The sequence below is a fragment of the Cebidichthys violaceus genome, unplaced genomic scaffold (genome assembly GCF_023349555.1).
Source record: "Cebidichthys violaceus isolate CVI_PGR_0920_01 unplaced genomic scaffold, fCebVio1.0.p SCAF_8, whole genome shotgun sequence".
NCBI lineage: Eukaryota > Metazoa > Chordata > Actinopteri > Perciformes > Stichaeidae > Cebidichthys > Cebidichthys violaceus.
The window spans coordinates 16,657,439-16,681,314 of record NW_027176964.1 but is presented as its reverse complement, the minus strand read 5'-3'; the positions used below and the strand labels follow the sequence as shown (position 1 = coordinate 16,681,314).

General features: G+C 43.6%; 2 protein-coding genes across 2 annotated transcripts; both read left to right on the top strand.

Moving 5' to 3' along the window:
- The first annotated feature begins 7,241 nt into the window (after window positions 1-7,241).
- LOC137892619 (organic cation/carnitine transporter 2-like) lies at window positions 7,242-12,832 on the top strand. Its single transcript, XM_068737899.1, has 10 exons — window positions 7,242-7,604; window positions 7,787-7,890; window positions 9,394-9,545; window positions 9,826-9,997; window positions 10,193-10,334; window positions 10,546-10,640; window positions 11,108-11,322; window positions 11,419-11,601; window positions 12,051-12,204; window positions 12,362-12,832. Exons 1-10 carry the CDS (start codon window positions 7,242-7,244, stop codon window positions 12,483-12,485), a joined length of 1,704 nt encoding a protein of 567 aa, XP_068594000.1. The 3' UTR covers window positions 12,486-12,832.
- A 1,250-nt stretch (window positions 12,833-14,082) lies between these two features.
- Window positions 14,083-18,895, top strand: map2k2b (mitogen-activated protein kinase kinase 2b). Its single transcript, XM_068701664.1, has 11 exons — window positions 14,083-14,971; window positions 15,054-15,264; window positions 15,360-15,506; window positions 15,916-15,993; window positions 16,124-16,175; window positions 16,447-16,571; window positions 16,745-16,958; window positions 17,193-17,245; window positions 17,355-17,416; window positions 17,509-17,554; window positions 17,799-18,895. The coding sequence occupies exons 1-11, from the start codon at window positions 14,883-14,885 to the stop codon at window positions 17,907-17,909; spliced, it is 1,188 nt and encodes a 395-aa protein (XP_068557765.1). The 5' UTR covers window positions 14,083-14,882; the 3' UTR covers window positions 17,910-18,895.
- The last annotated feature ends 4,981 nt before the right edge of the window (window positions 18,896-23,876 follow it).

Below are 23,876 nucleotides of genomic sequence, written 5' to 3'. Positions count from 1 at the left end.
AACGTCAGCTGTGCTGTTTTATTATCGTATTAAAAACGCGTCCTTTCAATAAGGTGAATAGTGACACCCACGTGGGCCTGTGTTTCAGGACGTCACTTCAACGACGAGAATGGAAACGATAATGCGCGTGTGTGTTGTTGAGAGATGCAGATTAAATGTGAGAGGTGAGGTTCGAGTGTTACATAATATAACAGTGCATCTATAATTTATTTATTCACCTATGTATTTAAATTAAATATCGGCAGAATGACGGGCGTGTGTTTTTCTCCCCTACATCCACCTTTTATACGTTTGTATTTCTGCAGTATTTTCCATCATTCACGGTCACACCTGTTCATCTCACACATTAGATTGGTGAGTTGTGACAAAAAAAATAAAAATAATGATCAACATCTAACGAGCTCGTTCAAACCCATGTTAAGATGCACGGCGAGTATTAGAGGACGCTGCAGCTTAATTCACGTGCAAATACGGTAAAGCTGAGAAAAAAAAGTGCCATCTGCGTATATCTGCTGTCTGCCAACACATCACGTGGAGCTGACTGAATGTTTTACACGTGTTGTATCTTGTGATGACTATAAGCCATAGCTTAGGTTTATTGAAATGCAACAATAGTAGAAAGTTCACGTGCTTAATTTTCAAGTTGAAGCAAATTTACAAAAGTCTACAGTAGACACGTTCAGACTGACTCAAGCTTCACACCCCTTAGTTTAAAACTGTACATTTATCAATAATACATTTATTAGTAAAACATTGATTTTCTTTATTTTTATTTTCCCCACATTTACAGCCGAGGGATGTCTGTCACATTTCTTTGTGTTGTGTTATTTCATCAAAGCATTCTAAATATGGCACTGCATATATATGGGGTATATATATATATAATTTCAGGTATTAAAGGGACATTTTTGTATTTGTTCTTGCAGAGTGAATACAACATGGGACAGTTTGTGTTTTAATAAGAGACAGGCAGACAAGAAACTTATTCCACTGCAACAAGAACATCATTAAAGAAACAGTTTAATCTGTTTTGTATGAAACCTGACATATGAGATATCACAGATTTATGAAGCAGCAGCAGAGTGTTGTCCACCCTGCTGTATTTAAATACAATACATCAAGTTTATGAAGTGAGAACACAATCATCAGCTCTTTTGAGGTGAAAGAATACGAGTCACCCTCGTTCAAATGTAATAAGTCTGACCGAGAAGGAAATCAAACAATATTATAGAAAATATAAAAAAAACCACATTCTTTCATCTCAGGAGCGTCTGTGATTATGGAAGAATGAAAATGCACACGAGACATTAATACAAGTAAAGATTGTTAGACACAGCGGTGGAGTATAGTAAAGTCAAGAACAGAGCAACGAGACCCAAAAGGCCGAGTGTGTCGTCGTTTATTTATGACTCATTTTTTTTCAGCGTTTCGCCGCATAGAGACGGTGACATTTTCATTAATCATATCTCTTCATCAACTGAAAATGCACAAGAGTACAACTTGTCCAGCATCCATACCCTCTCAGACACCGGTTGCTAAGTAACAGAAGGAGAGATGTATTGAGACAGAATAGTCAATCAATTCTCCTGCGAGGTGTGTGTGTGTGTGTGTGTGTGTGTGTGTGTGTGTGTGTGTGTGTGTGTGTGTGTTGCACAGCTATATTGTTTCTTGCAGCTCACTGTATGTCTGTGTGTGAATATTTGAATTATCCCTTTTATTTTCAGCAATTAAATATTGTAAAGTAGATTACAGTATAAATGGATCAGATCACAAATTGTAGGACAGTTTCCCACACTCGTCATTTCAACCACTTAATATCGAGAGCAACGCAATCTTCAAACCGTTTTAAATCCGAAAGGGCAAAGGTCGCCCCGGCGTCTCCTCCGGGGATTATCTGCTTTTAGCGCATCCCTCTACAGTTGGAGGCTTATATAAGGGGAGCTCTTATCTCCACCATACAGAGCCAAAGTGACTGATTATTAGTCAGCTGCACCACTGGAAGACCTCACCCAACAGGGACGCATCGGACATCACTCGCCCGGCCCGGATCGAAACACACAAACAGAAGCAAACATCGCTGACCTCTCGCTCGAGTTTGTTTGTAGACTCTTCATAAAAAACATATTGTTGACCTGTTGACGTGCTGAAAAGAAATCTTCTGATTTTGATGATTAATTCAGCAGACGAAAGTGTGTGTGTGTGTGTGTGTGTGTTTAGAGTTGTTTCTCATCCGTATAGAGGGCCGTATGTTGTACAGACTGTGATGCCCTTTGAGACAAATTAGTGATTTTTGGGTACATAAATAAAATCAGCCGTAGTGAGCCTGCTTATGCCTGGGAAGGTCACACTTGATCGTGATGTGGAAACGGCGAATCAAGACGAATCACATCTCCGTGAAGAAACACTTCAATCAGCTGAGCTTTCCCAGCTTCCCCATGAAAACACATGAGAGGTTCTGTTCACCGACTGAGCTTCCAATGCTCAAGAGGTTGGTACACTGTGACCAACAGCAATGGAAGTAAATGTAAAGCTGAACTTTAAACCACTTTCTCCATGTTTGTTTCCTTCAGGTCTCTTACAGCAGGAGGCCGAGAAATACGCCGGTTTCATACACTCCATCGATTTTGCCCTCAAACAAAGACAGACGGAGAGAGAGATGGAGGCAGGGAGCGGAGGAGAGGAGGAGAGAGATGAGAGATGGATGAAGAGCACTTGCCGAGGTAAACGTTCTTGTTTCATCTAAAGCACGGCCACATAGATTCTGTTTGCCGATTATCGGCAACTAGGAGAAACGAGGAAGGGCATTTAATATCGGGAGAGTTCAAACGTTGGAAACGCTCGTGAAGCGGGCTTCGAGCTCCAAATGCGGAGTGGGGGAAGAAAAAAAAATGGCGTTTACTCTGCGAATGAGTGTGACACAGAGCAACAGAGCGAGGGACGGAAGCTGAGAGCAACAGGGAAGAAGAAGAAGAGGACAGAGAGAGAGAGAGAGAGTGAGAGAGAGAGAGAGGAAGGGAGAGAGTCGGGCTGGTGTTAAGGTGATTAGTCTGGTGGGTTGGCGATAGAGAGAGTTGATCAATAACCTATCGATCTCCCATTGCGAGTGTCAGGGGGGTAGTGGGAAAGAGAAGGAGGGTGAGAGGGCGAGAGAAAGGATAGGGAGGGAGTCGGTCCTGACTTGACTTTTAAAAATCCTTTACTCTGCAGATGACAAATAACCCATTAGATTGCAGGAGAGCTGGACAATCTGGAAATCCTTCCTGCTGCACACACACACACACACACACACACACGCACACACACGCACACACACACACGCACACACACGCACACACGCATGCTGGTGCATTTTCTAAATGTTTTCCGAATACTTTTTCCCACTTTCAAATTAGCATTGGTACAGACGATTTGTTGATATGGCCGCATGCAAAAGAAAAATCATTTCTGTAAGTAGTGTGGAGGAACTATTGAGCTCAATGCAGTGAAGTTACTTAGCAGACCATTACTTCAAAGAACTCCTCTAGGCAGAAAATATTCACCGAAGCAAGCCTCACTCGATACGCACCCTGAAGCCTTTTTAAATGCTCTGCAATAAGTCTATTAGAAACGGGTGACAAATTTGAACGGCAACAAAAGCAAGGAAAGAAAGAAAGCCACCGAACTCCGCTTACTTTTCTTTGTGTCGGGCTGCAACAAAAAGACAAAGGTGTTGCGTTCCAGAATGTTGTCGGTGAAGATTCTCTGTCCAGAGCGTTAAACAGCAAGATGATGCAACATCTTGGTACAAATAATCAGATGATGACAGACACGGCTGTTAATAACCAGCCGCTCCCTCAGGCCTCCTCACGGACGAGTTCAGCGGATATTGGAGTCTGAAAAATGAATACTGAGAGATCATTCTTTAAAAAAAAAAAAAAAAAAAACCCACAACAAGCTAATGAAATCAGTTGACACAGGAAGATGACACCGTGCGTGTACATTTCTGTGCAGGTGTCTTTGTGCGCGTGTCACCGGTAAAGAGGTCATGATGTTACACGGTTTGTGGCTCCCTGGTGTAATCTGGACCACGCAGGCCCCGGGGTCAGAGTTGAGGGGTCAGAGGTGAAGGCTCGCTGTTGGTCCCTGAAAATACCACAGAGCCCAGAGGACGGATGTCAGAGTAATAGAGAGGACGGTTATTGAACAAGCCATCATTTTTATTGTCAGCTCCTCTATATACCGGAAGTCTTTCACTACAGCGGGTTGGGGTTAAAGCACCCAAACTGGAGTCAGGTTGTCGGTGCAGGTTTGTGATATTTCTCCATCCGAATAGAAACGCGTCCCTTTTTTTCCTTATCGTGAATCACCGCTGTGCTCCGCTTCCTCTTCACAGAGGCTTTGGAGGTTTGATGGCGGAGAGTGATGGATTCTGCTGGCATTGGGGCTCAGCTCTCAAACGACCATTATCATTACGGATCCTGCTGATTTGGACAAATGAAGAGGGCTTTTGATATTTGATGGAAGCCGCGTATAAGAATGGTTAATGGGCAAAGCACAGCCTCTTTGTCCGGTCGTCTCCTTTTCACCCACGCTCCGCTCTCCCATCATTCAACCTGCTTCCATTTCCTCATTTTCCTCTCGTTTTTTCCCTCCTCTGCCTGGCTCTCTCCTTCCTATGTCCTTGTCTCCTGTGTGCCACTACTCCCGCCCCCCCCCCCCCCCCCCCCCTCCATCGATGCCTCCCTCTACCTGCTCAGAAAGCCCCTCCCCCACACACCCCAGTGTCTCAGTCTCTCAAATTAATGTCGAGATATTGACAAGTGATGGGCCTGCAGGCATAGATCATCAGGAGGGAGAGGGGAAGAGGAGAGGGCTGGGATGTATGTGGCCATGCCGAATGGATGGAGGGCTTTCCCTATCATCCAGCCTACAGCCCAGCAGCTTCACGACGTTGTCCACCGGCGTCCTTCACCGCTTGATTTACTTTTTCCGTGACTCAGAAAGCGTTAGAGATGCAGGCAAGAAGAAGAGGCAAACACACCTTTTACAACAAAAATAAATGGCCGGGCACATAAATATCCCTCCACACTTCACTTCCTCCTATGTAAACTGGATAAGGTGCTGCTAACAATGTGCAAAGGGCCAGTTTGTCAATATGCCAATTACACAGATGAGGGTATAGAAAGGGCAAATGATAGCCAATCATTGAAGTGCTTTTACTGTCCGCGAGCCAGAGCTGACCCCGTGACCCCGTTTGACGACCCTCGAGCCAAAGGTCTCCTCTCCAGGGGTCAGAGGGCACGGCCAGAGAGAGAGAGAGAGAGAGAGAGAGAGAGAGAGAGAGAGAGGCGTTGCTATGGTAACAGCACTGGCCGAAGAATGGCGAGGTGCGGCAATCGGGAGGAGAGAGGTCAATGCGGATGGACCGAGCGGTGGCGTGGCGTCACTCCGCTTGTTTAAGGGGCATTCGGTGGCAAGGGGGTGGTGGTGGTGGTGGGGGGGGGGGGGGATGTTTCCAGGTGTGGCTGTCAGGTTAAGTAACCATCGGCAATATGATCTCATGAAAGGCTTCGAACACATGCAAGTTAACGCAGTTCATTCATCACAAGTGCTTCACTAATTTGATGCCGTGCAGCGTTTGAAAAAGTTCAGTAAAGCTAGATATCAAGATGCTGAACTGTAGAGTTTGACTCTGAGGTTTGATCAAATGTAATTCTTAACATTAAGGTCTTTTAATGCTGCTTTGTTTCGCCTGTTTTATAAATTAAACAGTGGTGGAATGTAACTATTTACTCTTGTACTGGACTGAAGTTCACTTGTGTGAGTCTTGTGCTTTACTTGAACACTCCCAATGTTATGCTGCTTTTACACTGTTACTTTAAAAGGTTGCCATTCTCCCTTTTCACCAGGCCCTGTTCCCCAAAGTGAAGTTTGTTTGTTTCATGGGTTGGTGTGGTTTTTGTTTTTCTGCCTGGTATGTTGTGGATCAGCAGCTCAATGGAGGGACGTTGTGCCTCATTATGTCCTCCCAGCAGGGCGGGGCTGGGCTCTGCTATCATGTAGGAAGACGTAATTATATTCTGTTGTACCTTAAAGTTACCTGGGCAGGTGATAGCTTCCAATTTCTTTGGTGGCCTTTTTCTCCAGTTAAATTCAGTGTTATTAAAATAACGTGATGATTATTTTGACTTTGTGGTATTGATTTGTACCTAAGTGAAGTTTTCTGAGCACTTATTCCACCACCGCTTTATTCACACCGGTGAAATGTAAGACACACATCATCATCATCAGCTGACCTCATTCCTGTGAAAACAAAGTATTTGGGCAGAAGCAAGACCTTCACTGCTGGCGCGTCGCTGACTATTCCATGCGTTGTTGCGCCATCTTGTGGTGGTTTTACGCACAACTACTGTGGTGTTTTAATGGCTGTTTGGGTTTACTCTCGGTGCTACTGGTCTAAATAAAACAGTACTATTCATTTACTCTCACAGATGGTATGTCCTCTGCCTGTTTTGTCTTGCAAACAAATTGCTCAGAGAAAAATGACAAAATATTTAGCTGATTGCCAACATTGCTGGGGACATATGTACCTGTACAGAGTTCTATAATGTCTCACTGTCAATAAGCTGTAGGCGTTTCTCTGCTAGTCTCAAAACCAAACTTGTTTCCATCAGTAAAGAGGACTCTCTCTCTTCACTGGAGATTCACCTTTATCCATAATCATAACTCCAACCATACACCAAATCTTAACATTAATCAAAATGTAATGATTTACAGGTATGTGTAAATACTGCCAGAATGAGAGGACATGTTGCTCACGCTCACTGAAGACACGTTTGTCGGTATAGTGTTCTGACTGCTTTTGAATTGAGCAATAGCAGGCTACATATATTAAATATATCCGGACGAACAAGATAGCACAGCTGTGTGTGTGTGTGTGTGTGTGTGTGTGTGTGTGTGTGTGTGTGTGTGTGTGTGTGTGTGTGTATGTGTGTGTCCCAGCATGTACATTGCTGCAGGGGTGAACAACCTGTCGAACTTAAAAGGAAGTCTCCAACATACAGCACTAATATTCTAAATAAGAAGCACGGCATAGGGAACAGTAAAAACCTGTCCTGCAGACATGCAGCACATGTCTTTGCTGCCACTCTGACTTCAAGGAACCTTTTTTGACTGTTTACTGTTCGTGATATTCTCATCAAGACAACATCACCTGAAATATTACCCTCCCCAGAAGTGCCAGCAGGCCGTTGAAGTCGGTCATGTCGTCTGGGAAAGACTTCGATGAAATCACGTCTTTTCTGGGCGTCTACGGCTTCTCTCAAATTCTGATAATTGTTCTGCTCAGTTTAAGCGCAATTGTATCCGGATACACGGTGATGGCAGTGGTGTTCGTGTCGGATACACCCGAGCACCACTGCAAAGCATCGAACGCATCCGCGCGCACGGATGTGGCGGTTCCCTTCCGCGAGCAGAGCGGCTGGATCGGACCTGACGGCTGCTCCCGGTACAAAGTGAACGGAAACTGGACCGGTGCAGCGAGACCCAGCGGCAATGACACGGAGCAGTGTGTGGACGGATGGGTCTTTAGCACTGAGAGATACACCGCGACCATCGTGTCTGAGGTATATTTGTAGAATAGTGATTAAGCTAAAATAAATGGACGTGTAGGCCTGAATCCTTTGATCATGAAGATGACACTTTCTGACACTCTTTATTAAGCTTTAGATCATTTTAGATTACATTTGACGTCAATGTAATCCTCCAATGTGTCTTTCTGTGACTCTTCTCTCTCTGTTGCTTCCAGTGGGACCTGGTGTGTGACAGTGCATGGAAGGTCCCTTTGTCCACCTCCTTGTTCTTTGTAGGAGTCTTGATCGGATCCTTTATCAGTGGTGACCTCTCAGATCGGCAAGTATGTTATTTGTGAATAATTATTATTCATAATAATAACAATAACAAGTTGCAGTACATGAAGTTTCAAAAACATTTTGACAGATCTTATACTTTTGTTCTTCTTGTAGCTCATCCTAAAAGAGCAGCTATCATTTAGTTCCAGTATCAGTTTGTCTGTTTTTACCTATTTATTTTTCTAACTTTTATTTAAAAATCATACGTTCTCATGCATATATCTCTTTGTTAAAATGAACTGACTCGGCACCGCACGGTTCCTCAACAGACGGCACAATTACGATTCGATGGACATAAATAACGTCCAAAAAGAAGTTTGACATTGGATGGAGATAGAAAAAGATGAGCATCAGTGTTGTTCTCAGTTTACTGCTGCAGCGCAACACCGCGTGGAACAAAAACCCTCCGCCGAACAATAACAACACCGACAGGAGTGTGATGAGGCTGAGCTGCAGGTCGTTCATTTCACACCACATCTCTTTATTCAGGTCAAAAGTGAGACGCAGGATGTATAACGAGTCGGGCCGGTGGAGCTGGGGTGCGTGCGCAACCAGGCGATCAAATGTAAATAACGGGGGGGGGGGGGGGGGGGGGGGGATGATTCAGTGCAGACATTAAGCTGTAGATGTTGCCCTGTTGTTGGATGAGGGTTTTGGAGGGGAATCATTATATAGTTCATTTTAATGAGTAATGTCCGTTCATACCACATCTACCGGCCTGAAAACGGGAAGTCGGTGGCAAAGTAGTAAAGCCCGCCTCTTGCTTGATTTGATTGGCTGCCTCGGGGAATTGAGACATTGACATTGCAGTATGATTCCGGGCCTGGGGCTGAACAGTTGAACATATTTAAACTTTGAAGCCCGTTTAAAACCGACCCAGGAGAAGAGCGAGCGCCAGGTGCGCCATAACATCTAGGAAAACAATGGATTTGCTGGAAGACGCGTTTCTAGCGAAGCGTCTCGGTGTGATCGGTACTTAAGGCCATACAACACAGATCATTATCACAAACACTAATTCATATCCTTTAATGATTGTCCCACGTTTATTTAAACTATTTATTGAACTATACGCCATCAGCGAGTGCCCATTTGGTAACAATGTAATGCAATGGTTGGCCACATGGGGCAGTAATCCAACCACAGTCTAACAGTATTGTCTTAATAATACATTTAATTTGCCCTTTTTGATTCCAACACCTGTGATCATCATTGATTAATTGACTAATTATTTAGCTCTAATAATGATAATGAATAATAACTTTCGATTTGTTGTTTTACTGCCTAATAGTTTTCACTGATGTCTGTGGTGCTAGCAGCAGAAATCAAACAGTCAAAAAAGAGGAGGGACTTAGAGATCGAGAAAGGAAAGAAGAGGCAGCTCATTACACAATACAAGTGTAACGCTCGGTGTGATGCTGCACACTCATAGATCACCCTGTGCGTTTCATGTTCCTGTGCGTTTCATGTTCCTGTGCGTTTCATGTTCCTGTGCATTGTCTTACAGGTTTGGCAGGAGGCCGGTGTTTTTCTTCACCATGGCCTTACTAACAGTCACTCCCTTGATCCAGGCCACCTCCGTCAGCTGGCTCATGTTCTGTATCCTCAACGCTCTGAGAGGACTTGGCCTCCCCAATTACGTCGTGTCGTTGGTACTGGGTGAGGCAGCACATGCACTTCTATTGGTCTCAAAAGAGTCCCTGTCTTTATCGCTTCTCCAATAGCTTCCCGTGACAAAGCGCAGCTTACTTGTGTACTTGTAGTTTTCCTATGATGCAAGCTGTGCAAGGATATTGCCTTGTGCTCAGGCAGTTGAAGGAAGCAATGAACTCAAAGGGGCTGCAGACAGTTTTCACATTGTTTTTGGTTTTCATTTGATATCAAATATACTGTACCTGTCTCATATTAACACCATGCTCCAAATCCTCTTCTTGGTTAGGGTCTGAGATGCTGAGCCAGACTGCCAGGGTGAGCTTCGCTCTGCTGGGCCACAGTGTAGGTTTTGGTGTCGGATACGCCTTGTTGCCCCTCGTTGCCTACTTCGTACGAGGCTGGAGAATGCTGCTGATGGTTACTGCCATCCCCGGCTTCCTGTTCATCCCAACATGGTGGTAAGTGTGATGCATGATGGACGCATTGAAAAGGGAAAATATAATAACAAATCAAAGTTTATCCAATCCAATCATAAATCAATGAGCGTCCTCTGATGTCCTCTGTGACATATATAGTCCTTGCATTGCCAAGTACAAATACACCTCTTCAAGTGTTTCATCCTTTTAAATAACTGTCCTTCTATCTCTGCTAAGGTTGATTCCTGAGTCTCCCCGTTGGCTTTTGCAGAAAGGTCGCGTGGAGGAGGCGGAGCTTGTCGTACGCATTATGGCCAAAAGGAACAGAGTCCCTGCTCCTGAGGTCATCTTCAGGGCTGACGAGTGCTTGGAGCTAACGGTATAACTCCATTTTTACTCCTCATGCTGTGGAACCTATTGTGCTCCAGAATTAAATATATATATATATATATATATATATATATATATATATATATATATATATACATACATATACAAAAACTGTGAGTCAGGTGGCACTTTTGACTAGAATTCCATTTCACTGAATGCAATGTGACCATTCTGTTTCTTTTCTCATATGTCTAATTCAGCGGAATAAAGGTGAAGAGGAGCAGACATACACTTATCTGGACCTGATACGCACCCCTAACATGAGGAATATTACAATTCTGAGTGTTTTCATATGGTAACATGACTTCTCTTCTTTGTCTGTAACTTTTCTGAACACGATTGCGCACACACTTCATTCTATACCAAAGTAATTTCTATTTGGAGGCCCTCAAAATGTATTGCAAACAAGTGTAGTCTAGAAAGGAATGCTGAACACGATCAGTAACAACACTGTGTTACTACCTTAATTACATAAGGCACAGTATGAATTCTGACTGTGAAATCCACACTTTCACATTTAAAGGCGTGTCTACGCTGAAGGATCTTACACCTGTGATTCATGTTTAAAACAAATCAAGGACAATACATTGAAATTGCCTTTTAAATAGTTAAACCAAAACTAAAATAAACTGAAGTTGGTCTCAATCTGAGCTATAGGGCGCCGTGTGGCACCTTCAAAGTAAAATGCACTTTTGAGATCAATGTGTTATCTAAACACTCTGCCCTCCGCCTTCATCCAGTCTTGATTGTGTTCTCCTGCAGGATGTCCACTTCCATGGTCTTCTACGGTCTCTCTCTCAATACTAGTAACCTGAACGGAGACGTCTACCTGAACTGCTTCATTTCAGCAGCCATTGACATTGTGGTGTACGGAGCCACTTGGGTGCTGGTTAACCACGCGTCCCGACCCACGATCCTCTTCTCCACTCTGATGTTCTGTGGCATCATGCTTCTCGTTATCAAGCTGGTGCCTGAAGGTCTGTATCTCAACGCAATATGGACTGAATCCAGCATCCCCGACAGTAAAGACACTATGTGTGCGATTGTCTAACGCTCTTGTTTGTGTTTCTCAGACATGCACGTCATGCTCCAGGTGTTAGCCTTGTTGGGGAAGGTGGGTGTGTCCGCTGCTTACAGCATGATCCACGTGTTTTTCGCTGAGCTGATCCCCACGGTGGTCAGGAACATGGGCTTGGGCATCGCCTCCACAGCTGCACGCATAGGCACCATCATGTGTCCCTATGTGATCTACATGGGTACGTGTTTTTGGGAGTCTTTCTGTTGTTGTTCTTGTTGCTGTTGTATTTGTGCACACTGTTGAAACCACAGTACTTTGAGGGAGAGAGATTGGACGTGTTAACTTGTTCTTTACAGTGAAAAGACATAAAGCTCTCCCTCCATTTTACATTTGCTTGATGTGTTTGCTTGATGAGCAGCTCCATCAAGTGAAGCTAATGATATCAATGATGGTTCTGTTCCAATGCGGCAATTCACACGTTATTCATCACCCCTGCGTGTGACAAGTTTCTTTGTTTCAGGCCTTTCTTTGCAGTAGACATGTTGTTGGCCTGTCACAGTAGTAAGAGCATAGTACTGGTGTGACAGGTCACAATGTCTTCTGTGAAAAAGGGACTATGACTGTAACCCATGGAAATAAACAGAGCGGTGGCGATTCTAATTCCAGTGCTATTTATTGTGTCCGCAGGTGTGTACAGCAAGATCCTGCCGTACATTGTTTTTGGCACAATTAGCATCATGGCTGCTGCTGTTTGCATATTGCTGCCGGACACCAGAAACAGCAAACTTCCTGACCTCATCAGCCATGCGAAACCCATTAGAGGATATATGGCTGTGTGTGGGTGCGTGTGTGTGTGTGTGTGTGTGTGAATAATGATTAACAATGTTTTAGAGCAAACTGAATGCCAGTTGTATGTCTTAGTTTGTGATAATGACGCATTTCAACAGTTCTTCTCTCTCTCTGTTTCATCTAACTCTGTTTCTCTTTGCATCTTAAAGCTGCTGCCAAAGGACACAGCTGCAGCCCGACCCCCCAGGAAGAGCACCGGCTCAGAATCAAGTTTCACATAGTGGCCAAACAGTGGAATTACAACTCCCAGGTCCGTCACGTGATGCCATTTGAACCAAACAAATACTTTTTCTAATAGACTCACATTGGAAAAGAGACCTATGAGATATGATCCGACCTCTCTTCATGTGCATGAGCCCGAGATACAAGGAGGGTTAAAAGCGGAAATGTCACGGCTTCATGTCGTGTCATGTACCCTACTTTATTCCTGAGAATTACAACTCTGCAAGTTTTGAATAATAAAAAGATAAAAATAAAAAAAAAACTATTGGCCACCATCCATTTGAGTGTAACCAAAAAGTTCACTTCAGTAACCTGTCATGTTTACTCATTCTGTGACCACACTGAACAAAGTTATGTAATTGCAAATGTATACAAACATTAGACACTTTAAAGATTATGTGTGCCAAAAATCTTGTTTTGTTTTTTTTACCAATGGGATTAAATGTGTTTTAATACATCCATGCTACTATACAGCCCAGTCTGATACAACTCTGAAGGCTGTAAAGAAATGAGCAACAGCGCCCTCTGCTGAAAGAAAATCACACAGCAAGAGTGAAGAAGCGAATACACACCCAAAAGCAGTTAATTATTTTCTGACATTAATGTTGTTTATGGGATGGAACTTCTGAGCTTCTCAGGTCTTTTCAAACACACACACACGCGCGCGCGCGCGCGCGCACGCACGCACGCACGCACGCACGCACACACACACACACACACACACACACACACACACACACACACACACACACACACGCTATCCACAAAGGTTATTTTATAACCAAAGGACAGCAGAGCAGGATTCTTTCGAGGTGTTCAGAATTCATTGCTATCACACCTGATTCTTGTACCACAGCTGGTCCACGGCTGGATTACCAGCAGATCAAAGCAGGCAACTTCCAAAAAGGCTCCAAAAAGTCAAAGAAATCGCTGCATGCCATTTGGTTTTAGTAATTTGATTAACTCAAAAAGTATTTTTTTATTATGGTAAATATTGTGCTATCACAATGCTAAAACAATACCATAACTTATTGGAATGATATTTAACTTGGAAACAGTCATTATTATTTTTGTAAAATGGCACTGGTATATATATATTATATATAATAATATATATATATAATATATATAATATATATATTATATATATATATGTTATATATATATTATATATATATATGTTATATATATATTATTCATATGTCATGAACTTGTGACAGGATAATATTGCAAAAATATAACATAAACCATGCTTGGAACATTGGCTAAACATAATTCTGTTTGTTTTTTATTGCATTTTATGTGAGAAGAGTTAGGCCATTATAATAATACATGATCCCATTTCCCTACGTTTTTCACAGGATGGTTTATTTTAACCCCAAATCATGATATTTTCCCAAACCTAACACTTGTTACCTAAACCTAAGGACATTTATCGCAGAAGGCCTTGAAGGCAGACTTCTCCCGTGAGCAGCAAGCTACAGCTACCCGCCCTCCTCTGCCTCTGATTGGCTGGTACTCGTTGCTATCGTTCGTAGGATTGGTTAGGTTGTAGGTTTAGGGGTAAAATAAATACCACGCTAAGCCAATCAGTGGTAGAGTCCAGCTAGCGTCCGGATGCTGGTCGGCCCGCCCCCTGGACCTCATCTCTGCTTCTGATACTGGGACCAGTAGTCCGTCTGTCTGTCTGTCTGCAGCGACCACATACCTGCTAGAGGCAATAAGAGGCAAAGGGTTATCATAGACGAGCACTACAGCGCCAACGAGCGGGTGTTTGTAACTTAAAACACCTCTGGGCAGGTTTACGACACTGTCACAACGGCCGTAAAGGAAACCAGTCGCTTGCTATCAGCTAGCTAGATGAAGCAAGTTAGCTAACGTGAAGTGCTGCCACTGATGGCTATGGTTTTGATATATTTTGTTTTCCGTTATGTTGTAGCTAGTTCAGCGTAGAGCCATTACATATTCACATATTTCACTTTAGTGCAGTGGCCATAGTAATACTTACCGTGCTTAGCAGTCACGTCTCCGTTACGCCTCATTCACAAACAACTAGCTAGCTGGCTAGCTAGCGTGACTGTAATCTAGCTAAGAGGGTACCCAACGTTAGCGGTGCGGTGCCTCACTGTTTTTTAGTCATTTACAGTGTTGCTCGTCACAGTGGTTTGAGTCGGAGGCTGGTCATTTAAGCTGAGTCTGAGGCCAAGCTTAACATGTTGAACCCAATACTTATGTTAGGTCACATTTACCTTCGTTAACTGTCCCACCTGACGACTGTCAGTCCACTTTACAGGGTAGTTAGTCCAGACAGCATCCGCAAGATAATACCTGTGTTTGCTATTTAAATTTGATCCTAATCACAAATCACATTGATAGTAAAGTATCAGTTGTAACCTGGAGAAAACTGTCACTTATAAGCCCAACCTCATAGTTCATCCATCAGTGAACATGGCTCCTAAAAAGAGACCAGTGCCCTTAAACATTGCTCCTGCTGCTGACGGGTTATCCACCTCCACCAACACTGATGTTTCGTCTGAGTAAGTTCTTCCACTGATGCACTGTATCAACTAATCAGAAAGATGCTTTATTCCCTGTTCTTTATTGTTTTTTTCTTCTGAGGGCCAATTTAGAGGCACTTAAAAGAATCTTGGAAGAGTTGGACCTGGACGAGCAACAGAAGAAACGGTTGGAAGCTTTCCTTACCCAAAAGGCCAAGGTGGGTGAGTTGAGAGCCGATGACTTCCATCGCGTCTGTGAGCTGGGCGCGGGCAACGGAGGAGTCGTCAATAAGGAACGCCACAAATCCTCAGGAATAATCATGGCCAGAAAGGTGAGCTACAAAGTACACTAACGATGTGAATGTGATCAAAAAGTCATGCTGGACCTGGTTGATCCTGAAAAAAAACAATTCTCTTTTCCGTTCAGCTCATTCATCTCGAAATTAAACCTGCAATCAGAAACCAGATCATCCGAGAGCTCCAGGTGCTGCATGAGTGTAACTCTCCCTACATCGTGGGCTTCTATGGAGCATTTTACAGCGACGGAGAGATCAGCATCTGCATGGAGCACATGGTGAGAAAATCAGAGAGGAGTGACTGTGTGTGGACAGCAGGTTACGGTATTAAGGGTATTTCAGTATTGATCAATTCATCCCCAAAGGGATACTATCTTCTTTTGCCCCTTTGCACATTTTTATCTTATGTTTCCCTGCTGCAGGTCAGGTACAGGAAACCTTCACTGACTTAGGCTCCTAGATTGCTATCTTTGCTTATTTCAAGGATTGTGACATTGAATCAAGGAAACAATAGGAGATCCTCAATGTCCCTTCTAGACCTGTACTTATTCCGTAAACGCGCTCAGTGCACATAACACCGACGGGAAAGATGCGATCCTTTGGAACGCCACTGTAGACAGGATGTGCTTTCTATCGATTTGCATTACGACCTCGTCGTATTCTTTGTTGTCTCGCTTCCTTGTGCAGGATGGTGGATCTCTGGACCAGGTGCTGAAGGAGGCAAAGAGGATCCCTGAAGAGATTCTGGGCAAAGTCAGCATCGCTGTAAGCGTGTGGTTATCTTCTACATGTGTAATGTTATGCGATATTACATCATTGGCGTTAATAAGACAACGGTTAGGTTACATTTATTCATGATTATTGACTTGTGTAATTTCTCCCCTTTTCAAAACAGGTTTTGAGAGGCCTGGTGTACCTAAGAGAGAAACATCAAATCATGCACAGAGGTACTAGTTGCTGTCAAGAGGCTAATTACTGATTCTTGTATTTGATCTGTAAGGCGTACTACACTGTATCTTTGTTAAAAGGTGAATTCACCTGTTCATATATACGCAGTCACACGTGTTAATAACAGTATACATCTTAACCTTTGTGTTAATATTAGGGTTGTAGTCTGTGCGATGGTTGGTAAAGTTTTGTCGCTTTTCACTGTTGTAGATATCCAGGCAGGTCATGTGTTTTTTTAAATACCTGTTTGTTTGTTTTTTTACCCCCCAGATGTGAAGCCTTCAAACATACTAGTGAACTCACGGGGGGAGATCAAGTTGTGTGACTTCGGTGTGAGCGGGCAGCTCATAGACTCTATGGCCAATTCCTTCGTCGGCACGAGATCCTATATGTCGGTGCGTCGGTCCTCCTCTGAATCACGCAGATATATATATATATATATATATGTTTGTTTATTTTTATAGAAATAAACAAACATATTTGCCATTTGATTTCAGATCATTTAAGCCTCGTGCAGTGAGCAACAGTTCCCTATAATGTAATTGTTTATTGTGTTGTTGCTGTGTAGCCCGAGAGACTGCAGGGAACCCACTATTCCGTGCAGTCAGATGTGTGGAGCATGGGGCTGTCCCTGGTGGAGCTGTCAATCGGACGCTTCCCCATCCCTCCTCCAGATGCCAAGGAGCTGGAGGCCATATTTGGACGTCCCGTCTTGGGCGGTGGTGAAGGAGAGACGCTCAGCACTTCACCCAGACCTAGGCCGTCGGGGAGACCTGTCGGCGGTGAGCAGTGCACACGACTGAGTGAAATGGCTTTTTTTTTAAATTGCATTCAAAATGATTGTTATTATCTATTAAGTTAAGTATAAATATACAACATTCCATATGCTCAATCGTTATGGTGGAACAGGATTTTGTTGAAGCTTCAGTGTGTAATTTAAGCTGATAAAATTGTGTTTTTACAAAATATTGAAATATTGAACATGAAACACAGTTTACCCAAGCTCTCTTCTCCAGGTCATGGTCCAGCCATGGCCATCTTTGAACTACTGGACTACATAGTAAACGAGGTAAGAATCTTGGAAGTTTTCCATCTACAAACTGTTCTCTGGTTCCGTAATGTATTTACTTTCATCCTTGCAAAATCAATGTAGTTGACATGTTTCGCCTGTATTCCAGCCTCCTCCCAAACTACCACATGGCGTCTTCACCTCTGACTTCCAGGACTTTGTGACAAAGTGGTGAGACAACGTTTTTTACCCACGTGCACATAATCTTTATTTGTAATCATGCGTGAAAAGTTCCCTCTGAAAGAGTCCTCTGTCATTTTCAGCCTCATCAAAAATCCAGCAGACAGGGCTGACTTGAAGATGTTGACGGTGAGTGTCCTCAGTTAGACTGTGGCTTAAGTTTGAACTTATGACCCCGCTTTTTTTTTCTTCTTTTGAAATTGGCAATATCTGACAGATTCAAGGTTTAGATCACAGACTGAGGTTAAACTCTGTTACACGTTGTGAAGTGTTGTTCTCTCACGCGCTTAAAGTGAGAGTCACCAGCCGAAAACTTTGTTCTGTTGTATGATTTGAGTTTTTGTATTTGCATTGATTGTGTGTTTTGTTGCAGGACCACATGTTTATCAAGCGGTCTGAGGTGGAGGAGGTAGACTTTGCTGGGTGGCTTTGTAAAACCATGGGGCTGAACCAACCCAGCAGTCCAACGCGCACTGCAGACTGAACACACACACACACACACACACACACACACACACACACAGACACACACACACACACACACACACACACACTCATATGGAGACAACCACATACACACCCCGTTTGCCACGTCCTCCCTCAGGTGAACATCTGAAGTCTCCATCTGTCAAATGAACTCAACTGACAAGTAAGCCAGGAAAGACACTGTATCTCCAGCACGAGTGTGTAAAGCCCAGTTATTACAATCATTTATTAGTTATGCCTCCTGTACATGTGTACAGGCAGAAGTATATGCATTTGAACACATTTAGGAATGTAAAAATATGTTTATTTTATGGATACATGTCAGGTTATGACCTCAGGTGTGTCTGTGTTAGCAAGAGATGATTGAGTCAAGGATGTGTTGTTGCATTTGGTGACTGATTTCTACAAATTCTGAAATGTCTCGAAACACAATGATTAATATATTTTAGCATGACCCTCGTGTCAAAGCCAAAAAAACAAACAAACAAAAAAAGAAGTTACAACTGTTAAAGCACCCTCTGCTTCCTCTGTAGGTCGGGGGTTGTTAACTTAAAGCAGCAGCCTCACGCTTGTTGCGTTAGCATTAGCTTCAGATTAGCTACACTGGGGCAGAGGTTGCCTGTTGAAGATACTGGAGACTTGTCCCTGGACAGTACCTGCTGTAACAAGACTGCTTTTATCATGTGAGCAAGCGGCATCACGACTCTGAGCAGAGGTCTCAGAGGAAGCAAATTATGATCGCGTCGTGTTTGCAGTAATGTAAACAACAGGACATGGATTTGCCATTGAAGTGCATCCTGTGTTGCGGCAGAATCAGGGCATTTTTTCTCCTTTTGTCTACTTCCTCCTTTAAGTAACAATATAGATGTTTTTTGTTATGGTAATGTCATCGAAAGCTTTGTCCTTTATGAGGTCTGAATTGTCAATAAATGACCATGTATTGTAAGATGATGTCTTCATTTGCCAGACTATCACTATGCACTCATCTCACCAGAAGGGGGAAGCACTCACATGAAAGGCACTGAGGCCTTTGGTTCAATTAATAACAAAACTATGCTGTCAAACAGAAATATCAAAATATACTCGGTACTGAATGTGTCGTGTGTTGTGCCTACATTGCTGCAACCAAGTTAGCGCATGCTTCTACTGACTGAAAGGAAAAGCAGGACCCGGATACAAAGCCCCGCTGAAACACATTAGTCCTCCATTTAAATGACCAGCACAATGATTCATCTGTTTGGCTCATGTCTGGACTAACAATGAAATGTCCTCCCTTGAATGTCTCGTCAACTTCAGCCTGAAGATGTGAGGCGTTGAGCTAATAGAAAGACGTAGTGTTGCGATGTGTGGGGTTGGCTAGTCTGAGCAATGTTGATGGGAGGGGGACTACTGCAGCAGAAAAACAGCAAAGTCTGCAGTCATTAATATGCAAATATGCAAATGAGAGGGTAATTAAGATTGGGCGTTTGTCAGTGGCTCTTTGATTGCTAATGAATTCAAATCTGCAAGAAAGGGGGAGGGGAGGATGAGCTAAAAAAAAACGAAAAAAAGAACAGGATGCTATTGTGCAAAAAAAAAAAAAAGAAACAAGAAAGAATAGTGAGCGGTCTAAAGAATGTAAAGGCCCAATTTAATGGAAGAGAATAGTGAACATTGAGGCTTTTAGACTCGCATCAAATACACACAAAAAAAGACGACAACGCCCAAACACAAGTGATAAAGGGAAAAACAAGAATCGCATGTAACGAGCGAGTACCTTATAATTCTGTTTGAGCACGAAGAGGAGCCACAGCATGAAAAAGAGAGGGGGGGGGGGAACGGAGCTGTGAGTTTGTGCCAAGACAATTAACCATGTACACCGTCACTAAGCATTCGGCATGGCAGACTAGAGCCACCGCAGGAAGGAGGAGAGATCTCTGCTCATTACGAGTGATGTGGCTGACCCCTGTAGAGAGAGATGCTCAGGTACCTTGGCAGGGGTGTGTGTGTGTGTGTGTGTGTGTGTGTGTGTGTGTGCAGTGGCAGCATGTTGTGTGTCACAAACGGTGTTATTTTCATATTTCTGGAGAACGGGCGCCTACAGTTCACACATGAGCACACAGCGCTGTTATCGTCGTTTCAGTGGTCCCTCGACACTTGTACGTCTTCCTCCCGCCTTGGCATGTGAAATGAGAATGTGTATACAAGGAATAAAAACAAATTAAATGTTGTGAAGAATGGGGCAAAAACAGCTGCTCTTGTCACCTTATAGCGTAATGACTTTCTCACAATGCAGCGGTTTTCTCCCAGGGCTGCCGTTCTCGCCACAACAATGTCAAATGTCTTCTGATATCCAGTCACAAATACACTAGATGCTAGATGGAGAAAGCGCGCCACTGAACAGGTTCGATATTTATTTTTTTTTTTTTTAATACACTCCCAAATACTTGAGCCAGGGCTATAAGTGCAAACACTCAAACTGATGTTGGAATGGGCTGTTAAAGCAGCTGATCCCAGCCTGCTCTGTGTGACAAGCGGTGGAGGACATGAGTGTGTTTGCATGTGTGTGTGTGTGTGTGTATGCACGAGACAGACAGGAGAGAGAGAGGGGGGGGGGGGCTTTATTTTTCGCAGGAAACAGGAAACCAGAAGTCATAACAGGATGCCCCAGGTTTTCATACTGTACCTGATGCGTGGGCTGGTGCATGGGGGTAACCCATTTACTAAGCTATCGTCTAGAAGAAGAGCCCAGGAAAGAGTGGGTGGAGAGGAGGGTACACACTTGGGGGTTAGGAAAATGGAGTTCCACTCTAAATATAGCTTTTTTGTGTGTGTGTGTGTGTGTGTGTGTGTGTGTGTGTCTTGGGCCTTACGTTCAACCTCGGTGTGTTTTGCCGCTTGTCCTACTTCTTAAAAAGGCAACAAACCAAACACCGTTTGATGTTTTGCAGAGAGCTGTGATATGATCACTTCCACGGCAAAACACACGCGCCGTCTTTCCCAGGTGTGCCGTAGGAGCTTCTCAAGCGACTCTGTGACACGAGATCAGTTTTTTTTTTTGTCACAATGAGGTTGATCTGCTCACGTTGACTGAAGCGCTCCTCACCCTGTCGGGGAAAAACATAAAGACGCTTATTCAACTGCATCTGTCTTTAACAATGCATCTCTAGGCATCGGCTGTCCCTGGCCTGATTAAATATACTGCTGTAGCCTACATTTTTATGCATTTATTTAGTCCTAAAAGGATAACGTGGTAACCAGTCTTAGGCCCACTGTTAATGACATACAGGTGTGTGCTTGAGTTGCATGTGTGCAACGCAGTGCGAGCATGTGTGTGTGTGGGGTGTGTGTGTTTGTGTGCGTGTGTGTGTGTGTGTGTGTGTTTGCGAGAACCACAAAGTGGATGGCTGAGTTTTCTTGTAAAGGCCAGCACAGATGTTATTTAGGTTGTTTCCCCTCAAACCAGTTGAGGTTTTCTTTAGAAAGTCTCAAAACAAACGCTGACATTAACTGCAGCCATGTTTACACACCGCCGAGGTACAGCGCATGAGAAAACAGCAGCCAGACCCCCTTTTCTTTTTGTGAGTTAGATGCTGGTTCATGCAAACTCTTTTGATTCAGCAGCTCGCAAAAAGAAGTGGCCACCACCATTATTTTATTTCTTTCTTCCACGCATAGGGACACACACACACACACACACACACACTCATGCATTCACACATGTTGCACGCATTGTCTAACTGCACATGTTTGTGTTCCTCCCTAATTACTAAGTTAAACCTAAGCCATAACTAGGGGACGACCTGTGAATGTGTAATAGTATATTAAAATAGGTCAAATGCGATCATAGGGGCTGTACTGTTATGGCTACAAGTACGTACTTATAGGGATATATTCATGTACTACTAACTGTGGACTAAACTAAAACTATGGGGGGGGGTGGGTATGCGAATGCATAATAAGTAATATTGCAAGATTGTACTGGTTTCAAATACATAGCTCATTGTGGGTATGTATTCATATCCAGGTCGCGCAATAATCTGGAGGGGGTTTTTTTGCCCATGAATTTAGACAACATGACCAATAACAATCCTCAAAAGAACAACTTTCTCCCGGTCGTCTCCATGTTTAGCACAAGAGCATAAGTGAGGATGGCGGACTGCTATCTCTCTCTCTCAGACTCACAAACAAACACGAACATTTTTTTTTTTTTTTTTTTTTTGCTTGAGAACAAAATTAAAACGCAAGCAACGCCAAGGCAAAACGAGACTGCCCTAAAGCCTGATGATGAAATCTACTTGGACGTCCCACCTGTCAATCAATTTTTTTGCCGCTCCAATTGGTCCACCCTCTGATATTATCATTCCATTCTACTGGTCTAGGCTGTTGGGCTTTCCGCTGTCCTCAGCCCCAGTCGACATAGGTCCCCGCGAATTGCTAAGTACGGCGATTTTGTGTCGCGTTTGCGCCCACAAAACAGAGGTATTTTATGGTATTTGAGATAACTGGCCCGGTTATACGAGGATTATTGAAGCCTGCTTCGTTTTGGTGTGTTCGTTCGAGTCGAGATTTGGACATCGCTGATGTTTCAGCGTCCATGTCCCCCCCGTAGGCTGAGCAGCGGAGTGATATTCACTTCATTGGAAAGTGATATTCACTTCATTGGAACCGACAATGTGGAGGCTGTTAAAATGTCTACTTGGAAAATGAAATTGTTACATTTTCTCCAACAATAAGGAAACGGAGCGGCTTCAGCGTTATGGTCAGAAGCGTGTTTTCAGTTTCGTGACGAAAACAAGACGCAGCCGAGTCGACGGGAGGAGTGGTTCATATTTGTCTTTCCTCGTTTTCATCGAGCCCACAGTCCGGACCACGGGGGGAAAGGATCCGATCCACAACTTTGTTTTTCTCTCTACTGCAGCCCGTCGATTTCTCCCTGTTGGATGCCAGAAAATTGAATCCAGGTAAATACCGTGTCTTAACTATACATTCGCGAGAAACGCACCGCGTGTCAAAAACACAAGTCGTCCGTTCGGCGTTGTTACCGGAGTAATGATCAAGTTTTAAGCGCATCGTTCCAAGTTGTAACCGAGCGCCCGCAGCCGGGAAAAGCGGGGTCTTGGATTTTTTTTCGTCCCCTTCGGCCTGAGCGAGCTCGCGGCGTTCTCACTATTCCGACCATCAGCGGGTTATATGTGGTGGAAAAAGATGCCTTTGTTCACTTCGGTGGGGCCATAACGGTAGCTGTTACTACACATTAGCATATCGTCGGACTCGATCGGCTCCCCCAGGATCTATCTTTCTACAGTATGTCGGGGTTTTTTTTTTTTTTTTTTTTTTTGCTAGACACTTAGCGTATTAACGTTAGCCGCGAAGCGTTAACGTCGATTTTGTTTCATCTAACGGTACAACATTCCCGGTTGTAGCTAAAATGGCAGTATTCTCCACCTGGTATCAATATGTGAGAGTTTTCACTAATGCAGCTTAGGTCACTGTACTCGTAGGTTTAACACACAGAATTGTGCATTTATATTAAAATCCTCGTCATAAGTGTAACTCTGGGGTATTCTTTTTTTTTTTTAAATTTTTTTTTTTTTGTACCTCCCTCCACCAACAGCAAACACTTTAACACGCAGCTAAAGCCTTATTTACTCCATCTTGCTTCATTCAGAACACGTTTTTGAGCGATTATTTCAAGAATTCTTGACTTTTATTCTCATTTTTGTCGCGTTCTGGCCTTCCGGCTGAAACTTTGGTGGCCCGAGTCTTTGTGTTCATTAGTGCCCCATTCTGTTGCTCGACGTGAGGAGCAGGCAACAGGTTTTAAGGCCCCCTTTTTTTTTTTTTTTTAATAAACGTCCCGCAGGATTTAAACCCACCGACGAGCCGCTAAAACTCTCGAATCGCCCTTTTCACGCCAGGTATCAAATGTTGATTGGGGAGGTGGGGGGGGGGGTGGTGTATTTGTGCCTTAAAACTTTTCGCC

Excerpts from the sequence above, each read along its gene's own strand:
- map2k2b (XM_068701664.1), top strand. The coding sequence starts at position 14,883 with ATGGCTCCTAAAAAGAGACCAGTGCCCTTAAACATTGCTCCTGCTGCT. Across the intron at positions 16,572-16,744 it reads GCACGAGATCCTATATGTCG|CCCGAGAGACTGCAGGGAAC; the intron begins GTGCGTCGGTCC and ends GTTGCTGTGTAG. Across the intron at positions 17,417-17,508 it reads CAGGACTTTGTGACAAAGTG|CCTCATCAAAAATCCAGCAG; the intron begins GTGAGACAACGT and ends TGTCATTTTCAG.
- LOC137892619 (XM_068737899.1), top strand. The coding sequence starts at position 7,242 with ATGTCGTCTGGGAAAGACTTCGATGAAATCACGTCTTTTCTGGGCGTC. Across the intron at positions 10,335-10,545 it reads ACGAGTGCTTGGAGCTAACG|CGGAATAAAGGTGAAGAGGA; the intron begins GTATAACTCCAT and ends TGTCTAATTCAG. Across the intron at positions 10,641-11,107 it reads ATTCTGAGTGTTTTCATATG|GATGTCCACTTCCATGGTCT; the intron begins GTAACATGACTT and ends GTTCTCCTGCAG.